Source organism: Triturus cristatus, chromosome 2_1 (assembly GCF_964204655.1).
Source record: "Triturus cristatus chromosome 2_1, aTriCri1.1, whole genome shotgun sequence".
In the NCBI taxonomy this organism is placed as follows: Eukaryota; Metazoa; Chordata; class Amphibia; order Caudata; family Salamandridae; genus Triturus; species Triturus cristatus.
The window spans coordinates 1,142,168,916-1,142,193,532 of NC_140581.1; the positions used below are offsets into that span (position 1 = coordinate 1,142,168,916).

At 41.5% G+C, this 24,617-nt stretch overlaps 1 protein-coding gene across 1 annotated transcript in view; it reads right to left on the reverse strand.

Moving 5' to 3' along the window:
* GPAT3 (glycerol-3-phosphate acyltransferase 3) overlaps window positions 1-24,617 on the reverse strand; it is a 395,920-nt gene that overhangs the window by 39,480 nt on the left and 331,823 nt on the right. Inside the window, exon 11 of the mRNA XM_085636576.1 lies at window positions 3,913-3,992. Within this exon, the coding sequence (XP_085492702.1) occupies window positions 3,913-3,992 (80 nt within the window). The remainder of the gene's footprint in view (window positions 1-3,912; window positions 3,993-24,617) is intronic.

Consider the following 24,617-nt stretch of genomic DNA (forward strand, 5'->3'; position numbering starts at 1 on the left):
TGCCTCAGATGAGAGATGAACAGGCAGTCTGGCACGCAACATAATCCAACAAAGAACCGTTGAATGAGAAAACATGCTTCAGTTGGTGACATAACAGAATACACTCGGGTAGGTAAAGGCTGTAAACAGATAACTTTAAGGGAAAGTGTGAAAACGAAAGGCATCTGTCTGAACGCCTCGCAGAGCAGTTAGTTACCTGTCAAAACGCTTTTTAGATTATACGAATAATTGGTCATGTGATCTTCGTGTTGCTCGGATATATTTCGCACTTGAAATTATCTCGAAAGTACCGTACATTTACACACGAGGGCAGCAAACGCCAACAAATGGTGAATGCTCTGAGGGAGGATTGATTCCTCAATATGTATGAGCATTCACTTTGACCATTATGAACCACTGCAAATCACTTCTCGTGTTGAGCCCGAGGAGCAGCAGCGTTGGAGGAAATTAATGAGCTTGGGGTGGAGTGTGCGGGGGCGGGGGTATGCAGGGATACAAGATGGAAGCAGCACAACAGAGAGAGAAGCAAGCCCGTGAAGGAGTGGTCAGGAATAAAAAACAAAGGCATAGCGGGACCAGGGGTGGTGAAAGCAGTGAACGAGCTGAGAAGGGAGAAGCAAAATCGAGAGCGCAGAGTGGCTCCCGTGAGGGGGGAAAGAAGCACATGGGGAGAGAGAAAAAAAAGACAGGTACCCTGTTGGAGTGCTCAAAGAAAAAGGAGGAGTGTAAGGATAAAAGTTATTCATTAAAAAAGATGGTAAAGGAGCTATACTCCAGGGGAGGGGCAAACAAAAAGAGAAAGGAAAACCATCGAATAACAAGCTACCCAATAAGAGTGACAAGAAAATCAACCAATGGGAAGCAACGCCCTAACTCTAAGCCCCCTGTCAGTTTTTGGTATGTTCACAAAGTCTTTCGCCAACAGACAGCTAAAAGCAAGATCTTAACGTCACAATTGAGCCACAGAGGCAGAGCAGAAAAGCACTTTTCTTGTGTAAGTGGGTTGGAGTGCGAGGAAGTGAGATCAAAGGTGGAGGGGGCCAGTGCTTAATTTGCTCCGATGTTTGCCGGTGGTTAGCACCGGCACTTTTTTCTTAACACAGCACTTATTTTCGAATGTTTACATTATCGTGCTGCTGTCTGTCTATTCTTTTTAGCAGAGCTCATCAGCAACACATAAGACACAATTAAAATCAGGTCGGGCAGGCCGTTCTCACAGCCTCAAAATGTGACATTTTTTGGAGTGTAATGGCTAGTGGGAATCGATGGAGCTGTAGATGGTGCATGTGCAGTGAACTCGTGTGAAATTTCCTTGGCACTTTTTTTTTTTTAACAAATTAACACCGAGATGGACACCCCCAGGATGCAGATCGAGGGGAAGATGTACAAGAGCACACAGCACAGCAAACCAGGGCGGACATTTAATCCATCTCTGTATGTCAACAGATCTGGATGCGGCGGGAGTGCAGCATCCTGTGGACTCAAGCCTGGCGAGAGGCGTGGGTGGCAGCACTGTTAAACTCACGCCAGTTTTTTATTCCAAAATAATTTGTTTTCACGTTTATTCTTTCAGCTAATTGAGTATGTGGACGCGGCAGTACTATGCGAGGGTAAACCCAATCAGAATCCTACTGGATTATATGTGTAAATCTACAGATTTATAGAGTGCCAGAGAAAGTAATTAAGAGGAATCAAAATGTACTTGTGCAGACATTTAGTACAAACCTATTTGGGCTTTTATTGAATCAGAAACTGCTCCTCATAGGCTGACTTGATTGTTCATGTTGTCAAGAGAAAAGCGTTGCTTTTTAAATATTTACAAAAGCAGCGGGAGAAATGTCATATTCGAATATGTGGAATGATTTTTCTCTTTATTTAAACTGATATGTTTTTATGATGCCAAAACGAAAAATAGACACACATATAAATATATAAAATATGTTTGAATACAAATGTGTATACAGAAATATATCCACACGCACATTTATATATTTAAAAAGTAATGTAGTAGAGGTGATTAAAAAAGCATTAGCAAAGCCAATAGGTCGAGGTTGAGCCTTTTGACTTTTTCGTTTGGACATCCCGAATGCTGTCAGGCATGGCTAATAATCAGAAACAAGTCTACAAGGCCAACTGTATCATTTTTAGGCATGCACACGTCTACAAAATGATGCAAAATGTTTTCACTTGATTTACCAATTTGAGTTGGACAAGTTAAAAAGAACTAAGATGAGCAAAGGCGTGAAAAGAGCTCAGGTGGGAAGAAGCAAAGCAGAGGGTGGAATCACAGGGGGCAGTGAAGAAACAGGATGGGGTTCGGAAGCAATAGAGAGAGTAGGTGAAAGCAACATGGAGGTACACAGTGGAAAGCAACACAAGGGTGCGCTGGGGGGAGCAACACGGAGGTTGCAGGTTGGGGGAAACCATTGAAATGAAACGTGCTGGGAAAAGTCAGAAAACATAGGTAACGGGGGAAAAACATGCACTCATATGAAGTGCTGCTAAAAAGAAGGAAAAAAAGTTCCCAAAAAAACAAACACTTGTGAAAGGATTGAAAAGCAAATCGAAAGAAATGTTAAACCGGCTATGTGCAGGCGCGGCTGGCACAGGTAAGAGCTGTGGGGTGGGGGTGGGAGGAAGTCAACAGACGACTGGATAGGTAAAATTAAATAAATAAATAAATAAATAAATAAAGGCACATGCCTTGCGCTTGCCGCATCGCAGAGTCGGCGATGCGGCGGGCGCTAGGTAAGTGTGTTTTAAATATTTTTATTTAATGTTACCTAGCCCATCTGTTGACTTCCCACCCCCCACCCCGCCCCTTCGCTCTTACCTGTGCCAGCCTCACCTGGCTATGCGCCATGGGAGGGACTAAGGTTAACATAAATAAATCCATTGAATAGATAGAAAGAAAATAAGAGTGACAAAACAAAAAGCTAATTAAAGACCATGGGTGGAGTAGTTTTCCAGGTCAGTTATCAACATTTCTCCAACAAATCTTTCGCAACAAGACAGCTCCGCTGTCTGGAAGGCTTCAATCTAAAATTAACGTCTACAGCAGTCCAGTAATCAGTGCATGTACTCAACGTTAACTGGACCCCTATAAACACTGGATGACCGATGAGCAAGAGTGAGGATCTAGCTTTCTTTATTTTATGTGGGTTGTTAGTGTGGTAAGTGGAGCACTACAGAGATACTTACCTTGTGCATCATTCTTCAGTAGCGTTTCAACTTTCTTTTACCACAACACATCTAAAGTACTTAATATAGCACTCTCACATGCAAATAAAGTTCTTCCCTACATTCTTTACATACTCACTGCATCTTCTTCCCACTATATCCCAAAATCCCTGCATGAAAAACTGTCCTTGACCTGAAACAATTTGCTGTTCCCTCTCTTTTCTATCAAATGACCTTACCCTTATCTACACTCTGAGTACAGCCTACTCTACAGCACATGCCTGTCTGACTAAACTCACTGTTATTGTATTTCTGCAAATTACCCACCCCTCATTTCACAGATCACAGCCTCTCCTTCTTCGAAACCATATCCCTGCAACCTACAACACAATACTTAATCTCTTTCAGCCAATCTATTCATCCCAACAGCGGTTTGAATGAACTCACAAAACTCCACCAATGATCACATCTAACTCATATAAACTTAATACCATATAGAAATTAGAGTAAATTTAGGGAATGACAATAAGCAACAGATTAACTGCGAACCTTTTATTCTGGAGTATTGTGCTAGTTACCGTTAAGTGCTTTAATGGAGTGTCAGAGGTAGTAAGCACTATATAAATTCAATTACAGTACAATGTTTTGCCACTAAACAATTTATGGCTTTCAACGCCATACCACAAGACATGGACAGTCAGTGATATTGAATTTATTACATAAACCTCTTACCACGATAGCTCAACCAGTCCACCTCGTTTGGCAATAGCAGATTTCACTCTGTTTGCAAAATGAACAGCATTTTCCCCCTCCTGTGTGGAGAAAAACACAAGTATTACTATGAGACTTTAAATATTGCATTAAATCATACTCTGAGCATCTGCAAACTTTAATGCAGATTGGTCGTTGGAGAAGCAAATGAACCTAAATAGAGCCCTGGAAACGTACAGAAAGGCTTTCCCTCGTGGAACGTTGAGGACCGCTTGGCTGTGTAAGAGGTAGTATCAAAGACCATAACTGAAGAAAGGGGAAGAAATGGGTCAGAAAGAGAGGGCAGGAAAGGGCAAATGGAAAGAAAGCAACTGGGAAAAGGATGCAGGAGTGGGAGAAGGGAAAGAATGGGAGGGAAAGTGAGGTGGAGGGAAAGTGAGCTGTCAGGAGAGCGTGCAAACACTGTAGTCACTTTTTAAATGTTAACAATCAGATTCTTTAAGCTTTGCGCCATGATAAATAATAAATGCTACTGTTATCCAACAGTTTTCGTTTTATAAACCCCAAATGGATAAAAGGGTGAGACCACAACAATAAGATTCAAATATGCGAAATCAGAATGGGCACAGATCCATTAAGTAAATAAATATCCTACTGGCTACACAAAGATCACAATGATAGAAAGAAGGAAAGGTAAGGAGAGGTAGCCAAGACCATTTGGAATAATCAGTAGATTAAAAAGAGAGGGCACAAAACAGAGAGGGGTAGTTAGAGGAAAGATAGAAGTAAAAGAAGTTGATGGATACATAGGAAGAATGAGAGATAGGACAAAGGTCTAGAAAATTGTGAGGTATCCAGAGTAAAATGAAATAATGTGTTATGTGAGTGACAGACAAGAAATAAGTGCAACTTGGTTGCAGTATGCTTCTTTAAGAAACTGAGTTACTGGTTGGGGTAGGAGGAGAGTTGAAACCCTTACTCAAGAAACAACCACAATCCTTCCCAGGGTGAACTAGAAAAGTCACTAAATTAACTTGTGCTTACTCTCTGGCAGCTGGGCACAAAAGCAGTCAGGCTTAAGAAAGAGGCACTGTGTACAATATTTATACAGCACACAAACAGTAATAACGTGTAATAACGTGAAAGCACAATATAAAAATCTCAGACTAATTTAGGGAAACAGAGTAAAGGTTAATAAATAAAATGAGATCAAAATGACAAAAACGTAATCAGTAGAACCAGAGATATGGAATTTGAAAGTTTCAGGTAGGTATGGGGTTGAAAAGCGCCACTCCTAGCATCTGGTTGTGCTAGAGTAAGGAAAAAGTACAAACCCAGGCAGACACTGATGGAGTGTGGGCTAGATACAGAGATCATGTTAGTCTTGCTGAAAAAGTGGAACTTCGTGATTTCTCCTTTTTTGTAGAGGAGTGCACTATGATGCCAGCCATGTTTCTAGGACCTTGGGAGGCACATCTTGGAAATCAGGGACTCACTCTTGCATAGGCCAGCAGGGCTCAGGCAGGTCCAGTTGTAGGTACAGGCAGGTCCAGTTGCAGTAAGTTAGCTGGACAGTTGCACGGAGGCCTCTGGAGCTTGTTGTGACTCTGTAACTCAGAACAGGAGGTTAGCCAAATGGCCCTTGGAGTCACTCAGCTAGCCATGGATGAAGGGAGCAGGTCCAGTCTTTCTTCGTAGAGGGCAGAGCAGGCCTCAAGCAGCAGGAAAGTCCTCTGGGGAACAAGACAGACCTCAAGCAGCAGGTCAGTCCTCTGGGGAAAAAGGCAATCCTTCTTCTGTAATGTCCGTGGGCCAGGAGTGTACTGAAGAGTGGCTCAAGAGGTCCTATATTCATACATGGTGCCATCCTTTGAAGTGGGATACTTTTCTAGGCTACCTCCACATTCGGTCCTGGAAAGTTCTTCCTTTCCCCTGCTAAGGCTCCATGAAGTATTGTGTGACAAAAGATTAGTGTCAGGTTCCTTTGTGTTTGCTGAAAATGCCTCGAAGGCCTTTTGGGCAGGAAAATGCCCACTTTCTAAGAGTGGCGTTTTCAAAACTGTAAACTAAAATCAGACTTTACCATTAAAGACGATTTTAAATTACAATTCATTTGAGCATAAACATTATATTTTCACCTGTTCCAGATCAAAAGTCATCATATATATGCATTAAAAGGAAGGTTTAGGCCTGGCAAATGGTTAATTTGTGACATCGAAATGGTCTTTTAAAACTGCACTACAGGCTTTAATGGCAGGCCTGAGACACGTTTTCAAGGACTAATTTAGAAGGTGGCCCAATAAGTGCCGCAGATCCACCAGTAGCATTTAATTTACACGCCCTCAGTAAATGAAGTACCATATGCTCGGTACTTAAGTAAATTTAATCTGCTAATCAGGTGTAGGCCTCTTTTACCATGTTTTAGGGAAAGAGCATAATAATTTGAGTATTGGTTAGCAGTGGTATGGTGCACAGAGTCCTAATGCCTACAAAAAATGAATTCAGAAAACAGGAGCGGTGAAGGAAAAAGATTTGGGGTGACCCTGAAGAGAGGGCCAAGTCCAACATCTTCATTCGAATGTAACATTTTAAAGAAACAGTCACTGCTGTGGCCAATGTACTAGTGATGAGTTTTAATAAAAAAGTCTTTCAGGTGCTGCATGCATTTTATTATTATTATTGTAGCTGTTGTTTATGGAGGTGGTGGAGCACAAAGTTGCTCCCTCTTTACACATGGTACCTGGCACACTGAATGAACGAGTAACTTGAACGAGATTTTTTGTGACACAATGCTGACAATACTATCACCGAATGTTTCTACTAAATAAATATTTTTGATGCTCGATTTAAGAACCATCCTCAATTAACAGAAATGCATTTGATATGAATAATCTAGAAATCCTCATTTGATGTTGATTATAAAAGTGATATATATGTGATAACAAAATGTATATGCTTTATTGCAACTAAAAGAATATAGGAGTTTTAATGTGTGCTACATTGTGAGGATATAAGCTAGTAATGTGTAATTTATCTTAAACCATCCTCTAAACTTGGTTCATAATTCTAAACAAGTGCAATATTGTCTGTGTAACTTTTGTTGACGGAGAGCACACGAGAACTGCAATGTTGATGAACAGACAATTGATCCCAACTCTGGGTATGTGAAAGGACTGTAGTTCCCATGTCTAGTGTGAGACATTTTAGAATTGTTGCAGTCTGCAATGTGTGAAGCCCCTGGATAATGAATCCTTTACACAATGTTACATCTAAAGAAGCGTCTCCTATGGACTTGTGGGTTATAACTTAACGACTTCAGAGCTGCCTTGAGACCCCTCCAGAACGGCCTGGAGATTTTGCTGAACTCTCTTTCCCTGGACTCTTGCAGACTTCCTTTCTGAGCCTGTTCGGCAGCCCCATGCAGAATTCCCTTTGAACCCTTGGCAGAGCCAGACCCTTTTTGTGACTTTCCACTGCCCCTTAAATTGACTTTGAGAGGATTTAGATCCCAATGACTCCTATGAACATGATCTTAAGTGTGGTTTAACTTAAAACTTATCTCCAACCTCTGAAGACTTTTGACCAAGCTTCAAGATGCAAATGCTTGTTACTCTATATTTGCGATTTTTCCCCCATTTGAAACTCATTGATTTCTTGGACTCCTTAAATAACAACCATTCTTTCACTGTGGACTGTGCTTGGGATATTTAGATTGCTAATGTATAGAAAAGAGAACTTAAGATTATTTTCTGAGCATCAGATATTAGTGTTATCTTGTATCACCCTCACTGAACTTCTTGTGTGCTTTATATTACTTTGCCTGAATTTCTTTAGGAAACTTGGTCTCCCTGTCATAATTTTGTATTTTTATAGCATGATCTTGAGAGTGATCTATTTGAATTTGATTACTAATTTGTAATACACACCCTTGAACTTGGCTACCGATTCCTAGTCCTTATTGTGTACCCATATGGGTTGCACTGTAAGTATAAAGGTTCACTGCTTACTCCCCTTTCCCCTCAGTGCAACAAAGAAGAGGTTCATTGGAGGACCAAGAGTAAGGAGAGAGATAGGCAAGAAGTGTGGGCCCATAAAATGCTGGATCAGAGGACACAAGAAAAACATGACAATCAAATACAGAGATCGCAGGTGGTTGCAATGGTATTTAAACCCTTTATAACTGCAAAAAGGAGATACAGAATAAATCACCATTTAGCTGGGCACCCAAAGTGCAGGCCACATAAATAGCTGGTATTTAAAGTTAACGTACATAAAAATGATAAGGTGCACTTTATGTCTGCTTGGTCACTGAAGAGTTAGAAACTATATTTGGAAGGATGATAACAATGTATACCGTGTTTGTGCAGTCACTAAAGGTAAAGGGACTCAATGAGAAGAGTAGGGTGGACTGACTCATTGCCGATTCTTTATACTATGGTGGGCACAAGCAAAATGTGAATGACAAATTGACAGATCAATGAATGAAGCCTTTTGTTCAAACGCCCCTCTGTATATGTTTATTATGTATTCATTTCTTGTAAAAAAACAATAGTCTGCTATGGCAGCTAAATATGTCTCAAAGACCAGATCAAAAAATGAGATATACACATGAAGTTAATATTGAAGCAACAACTGGACAGCTTACTTCATTTGAAAGGTTTCTACAATGAGGAGCAAGACCTGCACACACAGTTGTTGTTAAAGATGAGAGATTATCCTCATTACCTCTGGTTAAATGTAAATTCCAGAAAACCTGTTAAGAGAAACTAGTGGTGGTAGTCGAGACAGAACAATGGACTGAAATCCTGGTGAGAACAAATAATTTTACAAGGCACTCTGAGTCTAAAAAATACCTCCACAGGCTACCGACTATCAAAAACGGACAGTCTAACAAAAGTTGCATTACTGTGGTGGCATCGTAACAGTAGTTAATTTCTATGAGAATATGGGGATGAAGTAAAAAATGCAACTACTTTGCACTTTAGAGCTAGTCAAACTTAGCAAGCACATACAGTGGGTTTAACCATTAAAACCTAACTGCGGCAGATGATCCTTGGGCTTTCGGGGACAGTCAGTAAACTTGTAATTACATTACAGTTCCAAAGGGTTTGGTTTAGACTAATTATGGAAGAGAAAGTATATAATGTAAAGAGAACCATAAAAGCTCTAAGAAAGTGTGGAGCCAATTCTCCAATATTTAGTTTGACACCTTAAAGAGATGACATGCCAGACATGCGGGTACTGAAAGTTTTTGACAGCTCACAGACATTTGACATGGTTCAAATGGACCACTATACTTCGCAATAATAACAAGCATTGGAAATGCAATAGGTTACGCATTTGCTTGAGTTAGAGCTATTGGCGTTATGGAGTGTATGTATGGGGTGCGTAGTGGAATTATGAGGGTTGTTTTGGAATTATTAGTTGTGGAATTGTGTGGTATGAGTGGATTTGTGTAGTGGAATCATGTGGTATGTTGTGTAGTGGAATTATGTGGATAGTAACTGTGCTATTATGTAAGTGGAGCTTGAAATAAGTATACTCAGCAGAAATGCCTTCAAGCACAACACAAAGTAGCTGCCTGTGCGGGAGGAAGATGCTTGATTTGAGAGACTTGGACCACGCACTCTCCATTTCAATCACCTCACCTCGGTTCCTCACAAAATGATACCTTGCATTATCTCCCGTTTGATGCTTTCATCTTTAGAATATGCTTTCAATAAAAAGAGAAACAATTAATGGGTTGGTGTGCCTGCACAATTTTCAATCAAAGAATGGCTGAAAATGCATTTTAGCCTTCCAATGGTGTACCAGTGATTACTATGGTGCCAGCTGTAACAAGAAACATGAGTGAGGAGGGAGGAATGTTGGTGGCAATTAAAGCTGGAGGGGGGTGGTGTGGTGTGGCAGGGGGTGGGATGTATATGGGATGTATATGTTCTTTTAAAGACCTATGAAATAGTCCGGCGAGGCTGAGATAAGGTGCCAGACACTGGCCACAAAGCCCACAGTAGCCAAAGGAGAGAGTGTGTGAGTGTGTGTGTGTTTTGTCCTGGAAACTGCATCAGAGGGTTGAGACACCTGGGGGCGCTGCTAAAGCCTGTTGGGGGACATGTCATACTCCCGAAATGGCAGCAAGATGACAGGAGCAGTGGGGGTCATGGAGGAGCTACTGAAAAAGGGAATGGGAGGAGGGCGGGAAGTGTTACCCTGTACATCGCAGCACATTACATTTCAAATTCAAGCCTATACATTTTGTTAAACTCCCACATGGTAACAAAGTATTATTTAACTTTGACATTATATGCTACAAATTCACTTCTTGTCCTGATACCATCTATATCAACAAGCATTTATGCGGTACTTGGATGTGCAGGCTACTTTTGTAAAAAGGTAGCATAAAACTACCTTGACAGAGCCAGAGGCATGTGAATCGGCATCAAAGCAATAAGTATGGCAAATTAACACGACAGAATCAATAACATTACACTGGTGCCCTTATAGGGTGGTGGTGCCGGTAATTGGGACACTGCAGAGCGGGCTATTATATAAGGTATCCAGTAGACACGGTAGCATACATATTTGTTTAGGTACCCCGGGCGTTTGTTCTCGGAGGGTGAGTGGAGGACTCCTAACATGAAGTGGGAGAGGGGAAAGCGAAAAATAAAAAGAAGCAGTGATGTAAGGGAAATGCTGCGTTTGTACTCTTATCGCTTGCAACTTTAATAAATATGTACATACACTCTCTGATACCCCTTGGCAATGTCCGTGCTGAAGGAGATTAGAGGCCGCAGCCTTCAGTAAGCATCTCAGCTGGCAGCCAAATGCTATGAAAGTGATGTGGACTGAGCGGGTGCCCATGCTTCTTGCTGCCTCACTCGATGCAAATGGAAAGGGTGGTGGGAGGGAAACGCCGCCTTTGTGCTCAGAGGGTGGGGGGAGGGATTTTCACGCAAAGAGGGAGGTGGAAAGCAAAAAATAATAAAAAAAAGTCTTGTAGTCGTAAACAAAACCAGCATGGCAAATGAAGCGACCATGAACCTTTCATCAAGCCAGCCCACGAAGTAAACAAAACACTAACACTTCTCACTACAATCCAAAAACACGAGCAGAGAAAGCCAAACAAAACAAGCATTTGCATTGCAACAGGTCTCGCATTTACGCGAGACCTAATGCAATTGGAAATGGTTTTGGCATCATGGAAAATGAGAGGGAGGGTGGGCGGGGGGAGAAGGCACAGACAATGGGAGGGCAGGTGAGAAGGCACGGACAAAGGGAGGGAGGGTGAGGAGAAGGCACGGACAACTGAGAAGGCACGGACAATGGGAGGGAGGTTGGGGAGAAGGCAAGGACAACAGGAGGGCGGGGGGAGAAGACACGGACAACAGGAGGGATGTCGGGCGGGGGGGTAAAGAAGGCACCAAAGCATGTGGTGCCTGCAGTAGGAGAACCTCATTAAAGAAAATAGTGCTCAAAGTCTAAATAACATGTACTGTGTAACCAACGAAGTAAAGGGGCCAGTCGCCATGGGAAGTGGTAAATGAAGAGGAGGTGGTACTAAGGAGGGACTAACAAGCCTATTTACGAATCAGAAGCCAGCATTTAGGACAGACAATGACACAAGCCAATGGCAAATATGGGCAGAGAGTGGGCGGGGCTTCTGTTCGCTACTCTACCACAACAAGTCTCGTAGAGCAGTGCATGCCTACTGGCTCTAGGAGTGTTCGCAGAGTATCATAAATGACAGAAAGAATAAGAGAACACGTAACAGGGGCAGTCATCATAAGAGGTTACGAAAGTCCAAAAGGTGGGACTGCTAAGCGTATTCACCAAACAAAAGCTGGCATTTACGAAGAACAGTAAGAGGAATCAATAAAAAAGATGGACGGTGCTAGAAGCCCATATTGTAGATACAGCATGTCTCGAAGAGACCGCGCACATGTGCTGCTTAGGGGAGTCTAAAAATGGCGAGGCATATTCACCAAAATAAATGCTATTCTACAGAGAAGACATACAGGAGTCTCATCACCCCTCTAAATGCTGTAATTTGTGTTAGACTGTAAGCCTATTCTAGACAGCTGACAGTGTTATGATTGTATGCATATTTTACATTTTTAATATAAATATACTATAACTTAAAAGTTATCCACAAAATCCTTCAGTAAGATTATAGGAGAGCATTCAGGAAATTATTAATGGATATGCTTCTGTATGCTACATATGCCTTAATTTATGCCTCTCAATGAACAGATCTAGTGCATAGCAGCAGTAAGACATCATGCTCAGCATTTGTATATGCTTACTAAGTTTGGCCCTTGTGGATGTCAGAGGGACGTGGCATCGCATGCCACATAGGGAGAGAATTCAACACTGATTAAGGGCGGCCTTTGACCTAAAAGGTCCAGAGTAAAGAACCCAGGCAGTTATGTGCGAGTCATTATTGGTAATTGGTGTACATGAGATGGGTTCCTATATCCTGAAAACAAGGTAAAGTCACAAGTATATGAAGAGTCATGAATTATGTTGAGAGATTAGGCTTGCACACACACACACACACACACACACACACACACACACACACACACACACACACACACACACACACACACACACACACACACACACACACACACACACACACACACACACACACACACGGGTGATGTGCGATCACATGCTTAGATACATGGCAGATTAGGATGTGTCCACTGTTGTACAGATTAGCACCACAAACTGACATACCTATGCAGTTGGTTGCTAGCCAGGAAACTCCTCTGTTTCTTAAAGCAGAGTACATACGGCAAAAAGGAGGTAATACTGGTAGTGTTAAATAGGAGGTTGTCTAGCAGGAAATGGCTCTGGGTGTCATCTTCACAAAATTGAGAGCTTACATGGTACTACTCGAGGAACTGCCGAGATGCACTAGACTGCTTTTCAAAGCATATTACTTGGTCATCAAATGGTATATGTTGAAGATTGCTGTCGATTTGCTGAGTGCCTCAGTTACATATTTTGCAAGGTAGGCTTCTAGTATTCTAGTGAATGAACATACCAAGGTATGTATGAGGTCAGGCAGGCTGTACTACCACCATATGGTTTTAATGCAACAAATGGCATGCAATACCCCCACTAAAAATATATTGAGCTTTATCTTGCATAACATATAATTACATAGGTGCCAAGGGCAACTGTGTAGTTATGGTTAAGTCAAACTTCCCATTAAAGTTTTTTTGTTTATTTTGCTAATAAATTTGGTGCTGTTTGATGAATCTGCAAGACGTGCCAAAATCTCTCATAGATCAGATCAGTCAAACAGGGTCCAAAAAGGGCAGCAACACTAGCAGACCAGAGATGAAGACCATGAACAATGGTTTTGGCTGCCTGCAGGGGGTAGGGCGCAAAGCCAACTCAAAGATCAGGTGATGTGTCTAACCCCTTTGGCCAGGTGCTGGGCCAATTCCTAGTGTGCATGGTTTTAACTGTGCACTGTAGAGTTGACTGCCAGCATTGGTGGTTGATAGTCTGTAGTAGGTTGACCTAGAGTCTGGCCATGCACTGCACCGGGTCGATGCCTGCAATGGGTTGGGAGTAGGCAGCAAACCAGCTGAACACTGTCAAAGGTCATGCCGTGGTTCCCAGCCTGCGACAGGATGGCCCAAGGTCTGGCCTTGCACAGCAGGGGATAACTGCTGCAGGCAGGATGCAAAAGCCTGCTTTAAGGTCATCCAGTGCAGAGTTTAGCCTACCGTGTGAGGTTGGATGCAGTCCCTGCACAGTAGAGTTGGCTAACAGCAGTGGGTGGGTGAAGGATCTGGACAGGTGCTGCATCCAACCACTGCTGTCCACAGACTTCAGCTGTGCATGGCCGGGGTTGGCCATCCACTAAGGCTTGAGTACAAGTCCAACGGCCAAACCCAGCAGTGCGTGACCGAAGGCTTGCACAGGGGAGGTATAGCGGTCATTGGCCACATATGACAAGTTATGCCATTGGCCAGGCCCGGTGCTCAAGCACCACTGTACAAGGGCAAGGGCCCTGTGTAGTGGAGCAGACTGCAGCAGGTTGGCATAAAGTCTGTCCGAAGGTCATGCATAGCTGGGTTTGGCCACTTGTGGCAGGTTGGGCGGGAAAAAAACCTGTACTGTCTCCTTTGCTGCATGATTACTCAATGGCAAGGAGTCCAATGGATTTGCTCAAATACCAAATATCTGTTTGATTGGGAAGAATCCGTGCTCAGGAACCAATCAAATCTCTGCACTTGTCCATAAGGGTTCGTTGTTTCACTGAAAACCCAGGAAAACAAATGGTTGGGATTGGTGAAACCTAGTTTCACAGTACCTGGTACGCCGAAAGATGGAAGCATACAAAATTACAATCTAACTACACAATAGGAGTTTTTTTTGTATCTACTTGGAAACTACTTATAATGATTGTTTTTCCTAGCAAACGTTTTATATACTTTATGGGATTCACTGTACTTCCTTTTGGTATCAGAGTTCTTGAAAATTTTGTCTCTGCATTCCCGACAAAGATATGAATCCAAAGCCAGTTTTGCAAACCTTTTCTTCTCTAAAAATTGATATAATAGACATTAAAAAAAACAAATGCACATCTTTAGCTCTTTAATTTTCTTACATTGGGCCTATTTTGAAATAACAATACAGATTATGTTTTCTTAACAAATTCAAAGTTTCTGGTACCATGACACTCGGAATGAAAGTCCTGCATTGTGACAACAGCAAGGAGCTCAAATCCCGAAAGACACAAAAAAAGAGAGAAGTATGATTGTCTAGAAATGGAAAAAGTACAAATCTGAATAAACTAAGACACCAGCTTTTTGGAGACACATTTTCAGCACGTACACCTTCTTTAACAAAAAAAGAGATGTCAGAGGAACTCAGTACCCAGACTAAACAAGCATTTGCAATGCAATTGGTCTCACATTACTGTAAGCTTGAGCTACTGGCGTTGCAAATAATAATGCAATGCAATAGTGCAAACTTTTAGTAATGCAAGATCTAATGCATGGCAATTTTCTGTTTTTTCGCAAGAGCCTATGTGCGGGGGAGGGAAGCAAAGAGAGCTGCAATTAAACAACTTCACGGCGCCTCAAGTGGGAGGGTGGAGAGAGAGCAGGGAATTAGCATTGCATTTTGTATTAGCAGCTTTATGTGCACAAACACACAGTTGCACACAGTATACGCTCCTTGAATTTCAGTGCTGAGGTATTGGGGTCCGAAATCAACGATTCAGCTCCCCAGACTAAAATATAGAGATTAACAGTTGCTTTCCAATAGTGGCGAATAAAACGGGGACCAAGGAACATGCGTCCAATTCCAAAGGTTTTCCAAATTCCAAGGCACTTAACATGCCCAAATCGCCATTTACTAATTGAAAGAGGAGTAGAGGGGACAGCTTGGTAAGTGTATGCTGCCCTCCCCCATGCACTAGGAGGATGCGGGACCATTGGAACAGACGATCGTAGCAGCAGCTCTTCAGTAAGGTCCAGTTCTGGTGTCCCTTGACCCAGGGCTACTACGTCTGGTATTTGCGAACTGAGGAGTTCCAGGCCCAGAGCACCAGAAAACCTGTAATTGCCAGAGATTGTATTTCCCCCGGGGATATCGATTTGGGTAACTAGTTATGCAGGTTAGTGTAAATCGCTGCCACAATCAGATGCAGCAGCCAAATACAATATATTGAAAGCAGGTTCACATTTCTTCTTCCCTAATCCTCTCCGAACCCATAGACGCCATTACCCCACAGCTAGAATCAATTCTGTTTATTTTCGACATTTCCTTTTCTGGTAATCAGGTCGTGCACCACTCGTCACTAGCCAAACAGGTATTGCCGTGGGAAAATGAACAGAATGTTGTGCTCAGGGGTTCTGGAAAGGATATAATTAACATAAAAGTGAGTGGGACTAAATGAGAGAAGGCAGCAAGCAGCCCGTTTGCCTACTTTGTGGTAGGCAGCACGCCTGTGTGTATTTATGAAGTGCGGCTAATATGGGTGATGTTGGTGTGCCGGGTACGGGACTAGCACTGTGTATATTGACGTGAGGCGCTGTGAAGTGGTGGTGCGCGGCACTCCGCCGATAGCACTCTGAAGCAGCAGAAGGAGTTGCGGGCTGTATTGGTGTGTCTCGGTCATGGGGCCCGCGTTTGGTAAAGTGAGTGTCACCCTGCGAGCCATGCCGTGGAGGATGAAAGAAATGCGCAGCAGCCATAATTCAAAATAAAGCACAGCCTCAAGCATGCCGTGCTGGAAGTGATCTGTGTGTCACTGAGCATGTCCTATCTGGAACAGCGGGCATTAGAAAGACATTCAACATAATAGTGCTCCAAGGGTGTGATTAAACTTTACCGAGTAACAACACATGTAACAGGGGGTGTCCTCATGAGAGGTTACAAGATTAGAAAAGGCTGTACAAAGGAGGGACTACTAAGCCTATTGACCAATGAAAAGCCATTGTTTACAAAGGACAGTGACAGGAGCCAATTAAGAGGATTGGCGGAAAGTGGGCAGAGTTTCACACCCATACCTAAATACAGCATGTCTCAAAGGGATAGCTTAAGCGCTGCCTATGCAATACCTAAAAAGGAGCAAGCTGAAGTATGCAACATCCAGCAGCTGGACAAAAGATGTAAAACTCATGAAAGTTCAGCCAGAGTCTAATTTCCTTATATCTTCTTTGTTCATCAAAGGAGAGGAAAAAAGGGTCATACATACTGTTCAATCAACAGCTGCAAAGAGGACACCCTGGGCTACATTCTTCAAAACAGTCATGATAAAGTACCTACGTGCTCTTCATCTCAATGAATATTGCAGAGATGGAGCTTCATAGCAGGAAGAAGAAGGTGTTACTAGCTTTGATTATAAGAACTTATCATACATTGAAAAACACTGATGAATTCACTGGAAAACACTTTTAAAGTCAAGTTATGGTAACAAGACAAAATCTAAAAATCACGAAAATGAGCCTGGTATGGTTAGTTAAAATAGCCATAACTCACATCCCTGTCATCCACTGCTTTTGACCTTACATCACTCATGATATGTCAAATGACAAAATTCATGAAATCACTGTTCACATCTCAAATGACATCATTGATGACATTTTGGGGGGTATTTGTACAGCACGCATACACATTTGACTCTTGGAGCTGTATGTTTTCTTTTGTAAACAACTTCAATTTAACCTGTTTCTTCGCGTGAATATGCATATGCACATATTTTCACTGAAAAATATTTAAATGCAGTTATGGTAAGCTTTGGTTATAACATAACACACGTCTAAAAAAGCCTCATAAATTCACTTAAAAACAGTTAGAATGCAGTTATGGTTGTAAATTAAATCCGAAACAAAAACCTAAAAAGCGCAGGTTATGGTTAGAACCATAATCCATAACTTGTACAACAGCCAGGCAACCATAACTCGCACACCAAATGCAACGTGCTTGACCCCGCTCTCTTAAAGAGTCCATTAACTTCAGAGAAAAAAACACAACTATTCCCTTTGCTCAGTTCTGCATCCCTAACAATCACCAAAAATAAGTATTCTGCAATGTTGCTGTTTCTGAGGATTTCCACTGGTATTTTGTGATGTATTTTGACATCTTTCACTGGCTGGTCCCTTTCATTAGACAGATGAAATTAGAAATGTAAATAATCTTACAGATAACATAACATATTACATTACCATACCTTCTTTTTGAAAAAGTCTATAAAAGTAGAATTTATTGGTTGGAGTATATGTTGTTATTTATTTACATTTTACTTTTAAATGTAATTTATTGGCATAAATATTGTGAGGTCATAAGCTCTGTATTTGATGTGCTTGTTATGGCTTGCATGACAGTTATGCAGTGTTTATTAAGTGAATTCTGTGTTTCTCAAACCATTGTTGGTTTGTTATTACCATAACTTCACTTTAACCTTTGGTTTATTCAAAGAACTTTAGGGATTTTATGATCATATTCCACATTCAACAAATCCCTGTGGCCAACCCTATGCAGGCAACCAACCACTCTCCCCTGCACTCAGCCTTCAGCCTTGCAAAGGGGGGTTGGCAGCAGGGCACAGCCTTAGGCCATGTGCAGCCAGGGTTGACCAAAAAGCAGCAGCAGTTCACCAAATTCTTTAAAATAAAATACAGGATGTCTGATCCCTGGGCCAATTCTGAGGCCCCAGAAAGGGTGAAGGATCTACAAATGTGCAGCAGAATACACAAATCCTGCGGTAATATTTTTTAGTATAATTTTAATGCTGTGGGTCGCCCTCATAGCCTTGGTGGGCTTTGTGTTCAGGGTATGCTCAGCCTGCATCCTTATGCCCCTTCTTGCTTTCATTTTTTTTTTTTTAACAGTGCTCAGCGCACTGTGTTGGGCAATGGCAGCCGCAAGATACATTTTTCTGGGACGGTCAGAAAATCAAAGCACAACAGGTGAATCAATGGCCACATTCACACATTTGAAATTAACAACAGTAGGTTCAATGGATTGTCTTTATGGGTTTTTACTGGATTTGTGAATCCACATATGAGCATCAGATTATTGGTGCAATTATCTCCAAATTGTAGCCCCTTCATGCTCACACTGAAACAGTTTAAACACAAATTTCATGAAAACTACCAAACAGATTTACACAAAGCTAAGCAAGGGTACTTCCTTGAGAAAGTTCTACTTTCATGTCAAGTTTGGTGCAAGTCTGTTCAGCAGTTTTTTCTACAAAGGAGACATATGGAACAGTGTAATTTTGGCTTTACCTTTTTCTTCGATCAGGCCATATATACGTATGGCCTCATGTGAATTATTATTAACGTAATGTAGTGCACTTGAACAGATACAGAAAATGCATTTGTTGTGTAATCTGGACATATATATGTGTGTGTGTGTGCGCGCGCATAACGTTTCCTTTGCAGTGGCAATGAATTGCAGTTCTCATCTTTATCTGCATTTGTGTGAATTGAATAAAATTGTTAATTTTTATATATTCCTGTAATCATTTGAATATTACTCTGCATTTATTCTATAACTGAAAATGTATCCATTTGAATAATACTCTACATGTATGGTATAACATATAACAGTATATGTATCTCTAATCATGCATTTAAACATGTATTGAGATGCTTGCCAATCTAACTTGACCAAAGGCCTTAAGCATTTGGATATTTAACTTTCAATGGGAATGTTTGCTTTGGATGCAATGTTTATCTCTCCTCTGCAGGTGTGGTCATGTGATCTTATGACTAGAGAAGCACATTGTGTGAGAGAGATAGTGAGGTTCCAGGGGAGTCGAAGGATGTTCTGATGTGTGGACCAAAGAAAAGGAGTTTCAAGTACAGTTGGCAAGTTTTATTGTTTGGAGGTGAAAAATAATGAGACATGGGCTTTTCGAAAGTTCTTTTTGTGGGTATAATTGATGATCACACTTCAGTTTATTCAGAATCCTGGTAGACGTAGAGAGGTTTAGACCTCTTTGCAACATCTCTGTTGTGTGGCTTCATGCTATACAATATTCCTTCCCTTTAGAGAACTTCTACAGAGGTTCTGCTAAGCGGACACCTTTCGCCTTTAAAGGATCTTATTAAGGTTTACTCATCCTTTTTTTTTTTGATTTAATATATTTTTATTTTTCAATAAAACAGTGTATATGCAGCGAAAAACACATATTAATACAATGCAACCAAATAATAAAAAGAGCCAGAATTTCATTTGAGATACGGGTCAGTCAGTTAATACATTGCTCAAATATAGCAGTGAGTCATAGGCTAGAAAATAGCATAGCTATATTTTCAACCTAGATTAAATCTGTTTATACCCTACTTCAAATAGACTTAAAAATATTCCATTTATGTAAATGATGTAATCCAGGAAGTAAAAGGGCCCCAGATCCTATTCCCTTTAATCCTACTCTTTCTGCCTCTCCTTTCATAGAGTGCCTTTTCTAAATTATAAATTTGCAAAAATCGTCCCTTCCACTGCTGAAAGGTTGGAGGTTGTAGATCAAGCCAGGCTGAGGCGACACAAAGCCTAAGAAATGGCATTGCTATAAAGATGAGTTCTATACCATTGTTTCCCTCTAGATCATTTACACCTAATAACATCAGCTGAGGTGTCAGAGGAACATCTTCATTTAACACCTACTGTAAAAAAAAACTGATATTTCATGACCTATAGGTTCTATGTGAGGGCAAGTGGCAAAGATATGCACTATATCCACACCAAATGTTACACATCTAAAACAATGAGTCCCCTCCGTACCCTCCCATCTAACAATGTTTGCAGGCATTCTATAAAGATCAAATAAGGTCTTAAACTGTTGGGACCACAAATTGGTGGAGCACAATACCGTGTCCCCTAGTTCTAATTAACTCAGAAAACCGGATTCTGTAATCCCTAGCTTATCCTGCCATCTCAACCTATGTTTATCTAAATCATCTGGTACTCCTTCCAGCAGGCATCTATGTATTGGTGCAATTGAAGATCCAGAGCTACTAATTAACAATACCATTAGGGGTACCTGCCCAAAGCCTGCCGCACCACCAGCTTTTTTAAACCGAAAATCTCTCAGCTTCAAAGGAAGTTACATGGTCCCCAGCTAGAAGGTCCCTTATCCTATAAAAAACACCTTTTCCCCACCTTGCCAGACGCGCATCTTGTAATGCCATTGGCAGCTGATCATTCCCAATCATAGGAGAGTACCGGCTGAACCTACCTAACCCAAGTTTCTTCCTTACACCTGCCCAGTTACGAAAAGCTGTGATTAGTACCTTAAATCGTGTTTTTTTTTTTAAATAACTTGCCTCATAAAATTTCAAGAGGCAGCCGTTAGCCCGAGCTCCAATCAATATCTCGCATATTGACAGCACACGACAAAAATCATCGCTATCCTTTTCTTTAACGCCAAAGAGAGGCCAGTAATATTGAAATGAAGCCGCTAGATAATATAACTTAAAATGTAGAAACCCCCAGCCCCCTCTATCCCTAGGTAAGTATAAGAATACACTGGCGCTCCTAGTCTTTCGATAGGACCAGATAAATCTAGCTGCCCCCTTCTCCATTTGTCTAAACCAAAAATTATGAATTTCTAAAGGGATCGCGCGAAAAATATACAAACGTTTTGGCAAAATCATCATTTTGATGAAATTGCATCGCCCCACTATTGACCGCTTCAAATTATCCCAGTGTTGAAGATCGTTCTTAATTTTCCCCATTATAGGGGTAATATTTAAATCCACTATATCTTCCACCTTCGCCGTATTATTAATTCCTGAATCAACTACTTTTTCCACAATCCTGTTATCCATACCTGTTGCAAATCTATTTATCACGATCTGGGTTTTAGCCTTCTTCAATAAAAAGACCGATTGGGACCCAAAGTTGCCCGATCAAGGTCAGATGTGATTATAGCACATCATCGAGGGTTTCCTCATCCAGTGTTATTTAGAAGTGGATTTAGACTAGAAGATTTAGATTTTCCTCATGCATTACAGGCAAGAGGACCTCAAATCATATACTGATCATCAAATCCTCTTTTTAATAGTCTGATTTGCACTTACAGAATTTCTTGTATGTTTTATGTTGCTAAGGATAAACTGCATTTGTTGGATTGGACTACCTGTAGTAATCCTATATTGTTACAACATATTCCTGAGACTAGCGTATATCAGTCTGGCTTTGAATTCGGAATAAATCCATATTTAATCCCATCTTCCGACTTAGGGTTTTACTGTGTGGCAAAATGGGATAGCTACCCTGTAATTGTTAAATTGTAGTTGATTCCAACTCCTTTTATTCCTCAGGCACCTAGAAAGTTCCATTGCAGGAAGCAAGGAGCCCAAATACGGTGCATTAGCACAAACAAAAGACAGAGAGAGAAAATACACATTGTCAAACGGATGATTAATAGTTAAGTGTCACCCACAATCCTGTATTATCTATCTGGCCACCGGTCTAGGTTTACAGAGAGCAAAACTCAAGAACAACACTTATGTAAAGAGGTAGGTGGATTCCCTCTACATTACATCTGAAAGGCCAACTATTCTTCTACAAATTGTAAAATGTGTGTCGCTATCATAGGATAATGCATAGACCACTTATTTACATGTATATTTTCATGAAGGGATTTTCTTTTTGACGCCTCAACTCTGTGGTGTTTCACATTTGAGTGTTTTGTGCATAGCATGCTTGGTATCTAAAAACCGCGAGGCCATGTTCTAATTAAAAGCTTATTAAGCATTTTCATTAAATATGAGCGGACTACTGTTGTCAATGTGACATTTCAAAGTAAATGTATTTGCTTTCCTCCATTATTACACTTAAGGGAAGAGTCAGAAATATTGGACACCAGAGAAACCCACACTAGGATTCACAAAAATATTTGTGCAGTACCACCACAGAATAGACACAAGATGGCAGCATTGTCCAAAAATCGGACTTGTATTTGCTTTCGTTGTCCTCAAAAGCTGTAATAACCAACGTTGTTTTCTAACATTATTAAATGTTTTGGTGAGGTGGCAATGGCTTTTCAAAAAACAAAATGTTAGGCTACAGTTATAGATTATGCCTAAAATGTCAGTATTCGAAAAGCATTAACATTCGAGCATCCAAAAATCAAGAATTGAGCGCACTAATGTAACCCAAAGGCAAGCTTACTTTCAATGCCTTTCTGCACTGTCTTTCTAATGTGAGTGGCTCTTTTACATATCACAGGATAAAAGCAGGATTAACACAACCCGTTATCTGTCTAACTGATAAAAAAAGATATAAAAGTACAGGTGTAAACTGCTGGTATGACAATTGTGTCACAATGACAGAGCAGAATTGTTATCATCCAAATGATTTCACTTCGCATTACACAACCTAGCTAGCACCTTCTTATGCGACACTGCTCATTCTAGAGCGCCCAAGCGAATTCCAAATGAAAATATTTTACATTTTGTGATTACCAGGTGAGGAGGTAAAAAGGAAAGATTTTATATTTAAAAATTGTGGAGAAAAAAAGTATGTTTTAGGTGTGGCTGCAAACAGCTTTAGCTGTAAGTCATAGTTCATGTCAACACACGAATGTGCAGAGAGTGAATTGTGGGTAAGCCCCCTTTAGCCAGTGACTTGATTGGACCAGCTTCTTTTGACCATTGCTTGTTTGAAATCTTTCCCATTTTGTATCAGGTCAGAGGAGTATTGAGCAGTTTTACATTTTACTGTGGCGACTGGAAAAGGAGTCATTCTTTTAGTTCCTGATGTCCCCTCTTACTACTAACATTTTCTCTCTGTACTGAGTGATTTTGCATAAACACTATCTGTCTCGCAACACAACACCTAAAAGCAATGGCACACGCTTGCTGAAGATGAGCCAAGAGTAACTGTGCACCCTGGCGAGTTTCTTCAACTAAGTGTGATTTCCGCCCCTAAAAGTGTCTCCAAGCTCCTGTTAAAGCGTGATTTTGCAACTAAATGTATGTCTGCACATAAATGTGTTTTCATCATTTAGCTGATGTTGTACCAAGGGTTATTTTCTTGGTAAACTCTTTTTGTTGAAACCATGCTCATCATACAGTGTATACAGGCAAGGCATGTCAAATATCGTGTTACATATATGGCAGTTAAAAGTGGACAGCTGCAGAAAGAGGGCATGGATCATAAGCAATAAGTGGTGCTTTTACGGCCCATTATACTTTAAACGGCAGGCTTTTGCCTTCCATCCAGCACAGCATATCGTATGTCCCCTAGAATGCACTCCCCACCCGTCCATACCCTATATAGGCTTGCCAGGCTCCCCAAACCTTCTCCCACTTCTTAGAGCAACCCCTGCTCTGATAAACCACCTTTTCCGCTCTCTGGCACCAATCTAGATTCGACTCCCAATCCGTGAGTCTTTGTGGCGCAGCACTCCCCCACGATCTCGCAACATTCAGCTTAGCCACCCCTGTGGCCAGTGGCAGACAAATTTTCTGTTTTCTGGTATTTAGGCCAGGACTCCTCTCCTGACACTGCTAGTAGGAGCCACTTTGCGTCCAGTGGGATTTCAAATGACAATACGCAGGACATGTCCCCAGTGACCCCCCCAGTACTCCTGTATCACCAGGCATTCCCACAAAACATGAAAAAATTTACCCTCTTGTCCACACCCCCAGAGGCATGTCGATGTGGGCGCCCTGCCCCTTTTGGTTAACAAGGTCCTTGAGTAGTAGGATCGATGTAGAATTCTAAGTTAACTATGCGAAATCGAGCTTGTATTGCTATCTCATGCGGATTCTGAATTGCTTCTACCCAGTCATTGTCCTCTAAGTCGCCGAGATCCCCCACCCAGGCTGCCCGCAGTGCAACTAACAGATCAGGGGAATTGTTGACCAACTTCCGGTATATAATCGAAATCGCCTTATCGGGGATGTGTTCCGTAAGGAGATGATCCTCCTGACGCGAGCTCATGTAGTTGCGCCCCTTCTAGTATGTGTCTCTTCAGGGCATGTCCCAATTGCAGATACTTATATCTTCCCGCATCCGCCAACTCAAATTTTGGCTCAGGGTCTCGAATAATATGAAGCCGTGATCTGGCGGGACATCCCCCAAGTGTTCAATTCCTATTAGTTCCCAGCTCGAAAAGCCCTTCAATCCACCCACCTCGTGCAGCTGGTTGCTGACCCACAGCGGTGTCATGTTGGTGAATTTGCCATTCCAGCCCAAAAACTTTGTGGCCTCCCTCCATATTCTTATTACTG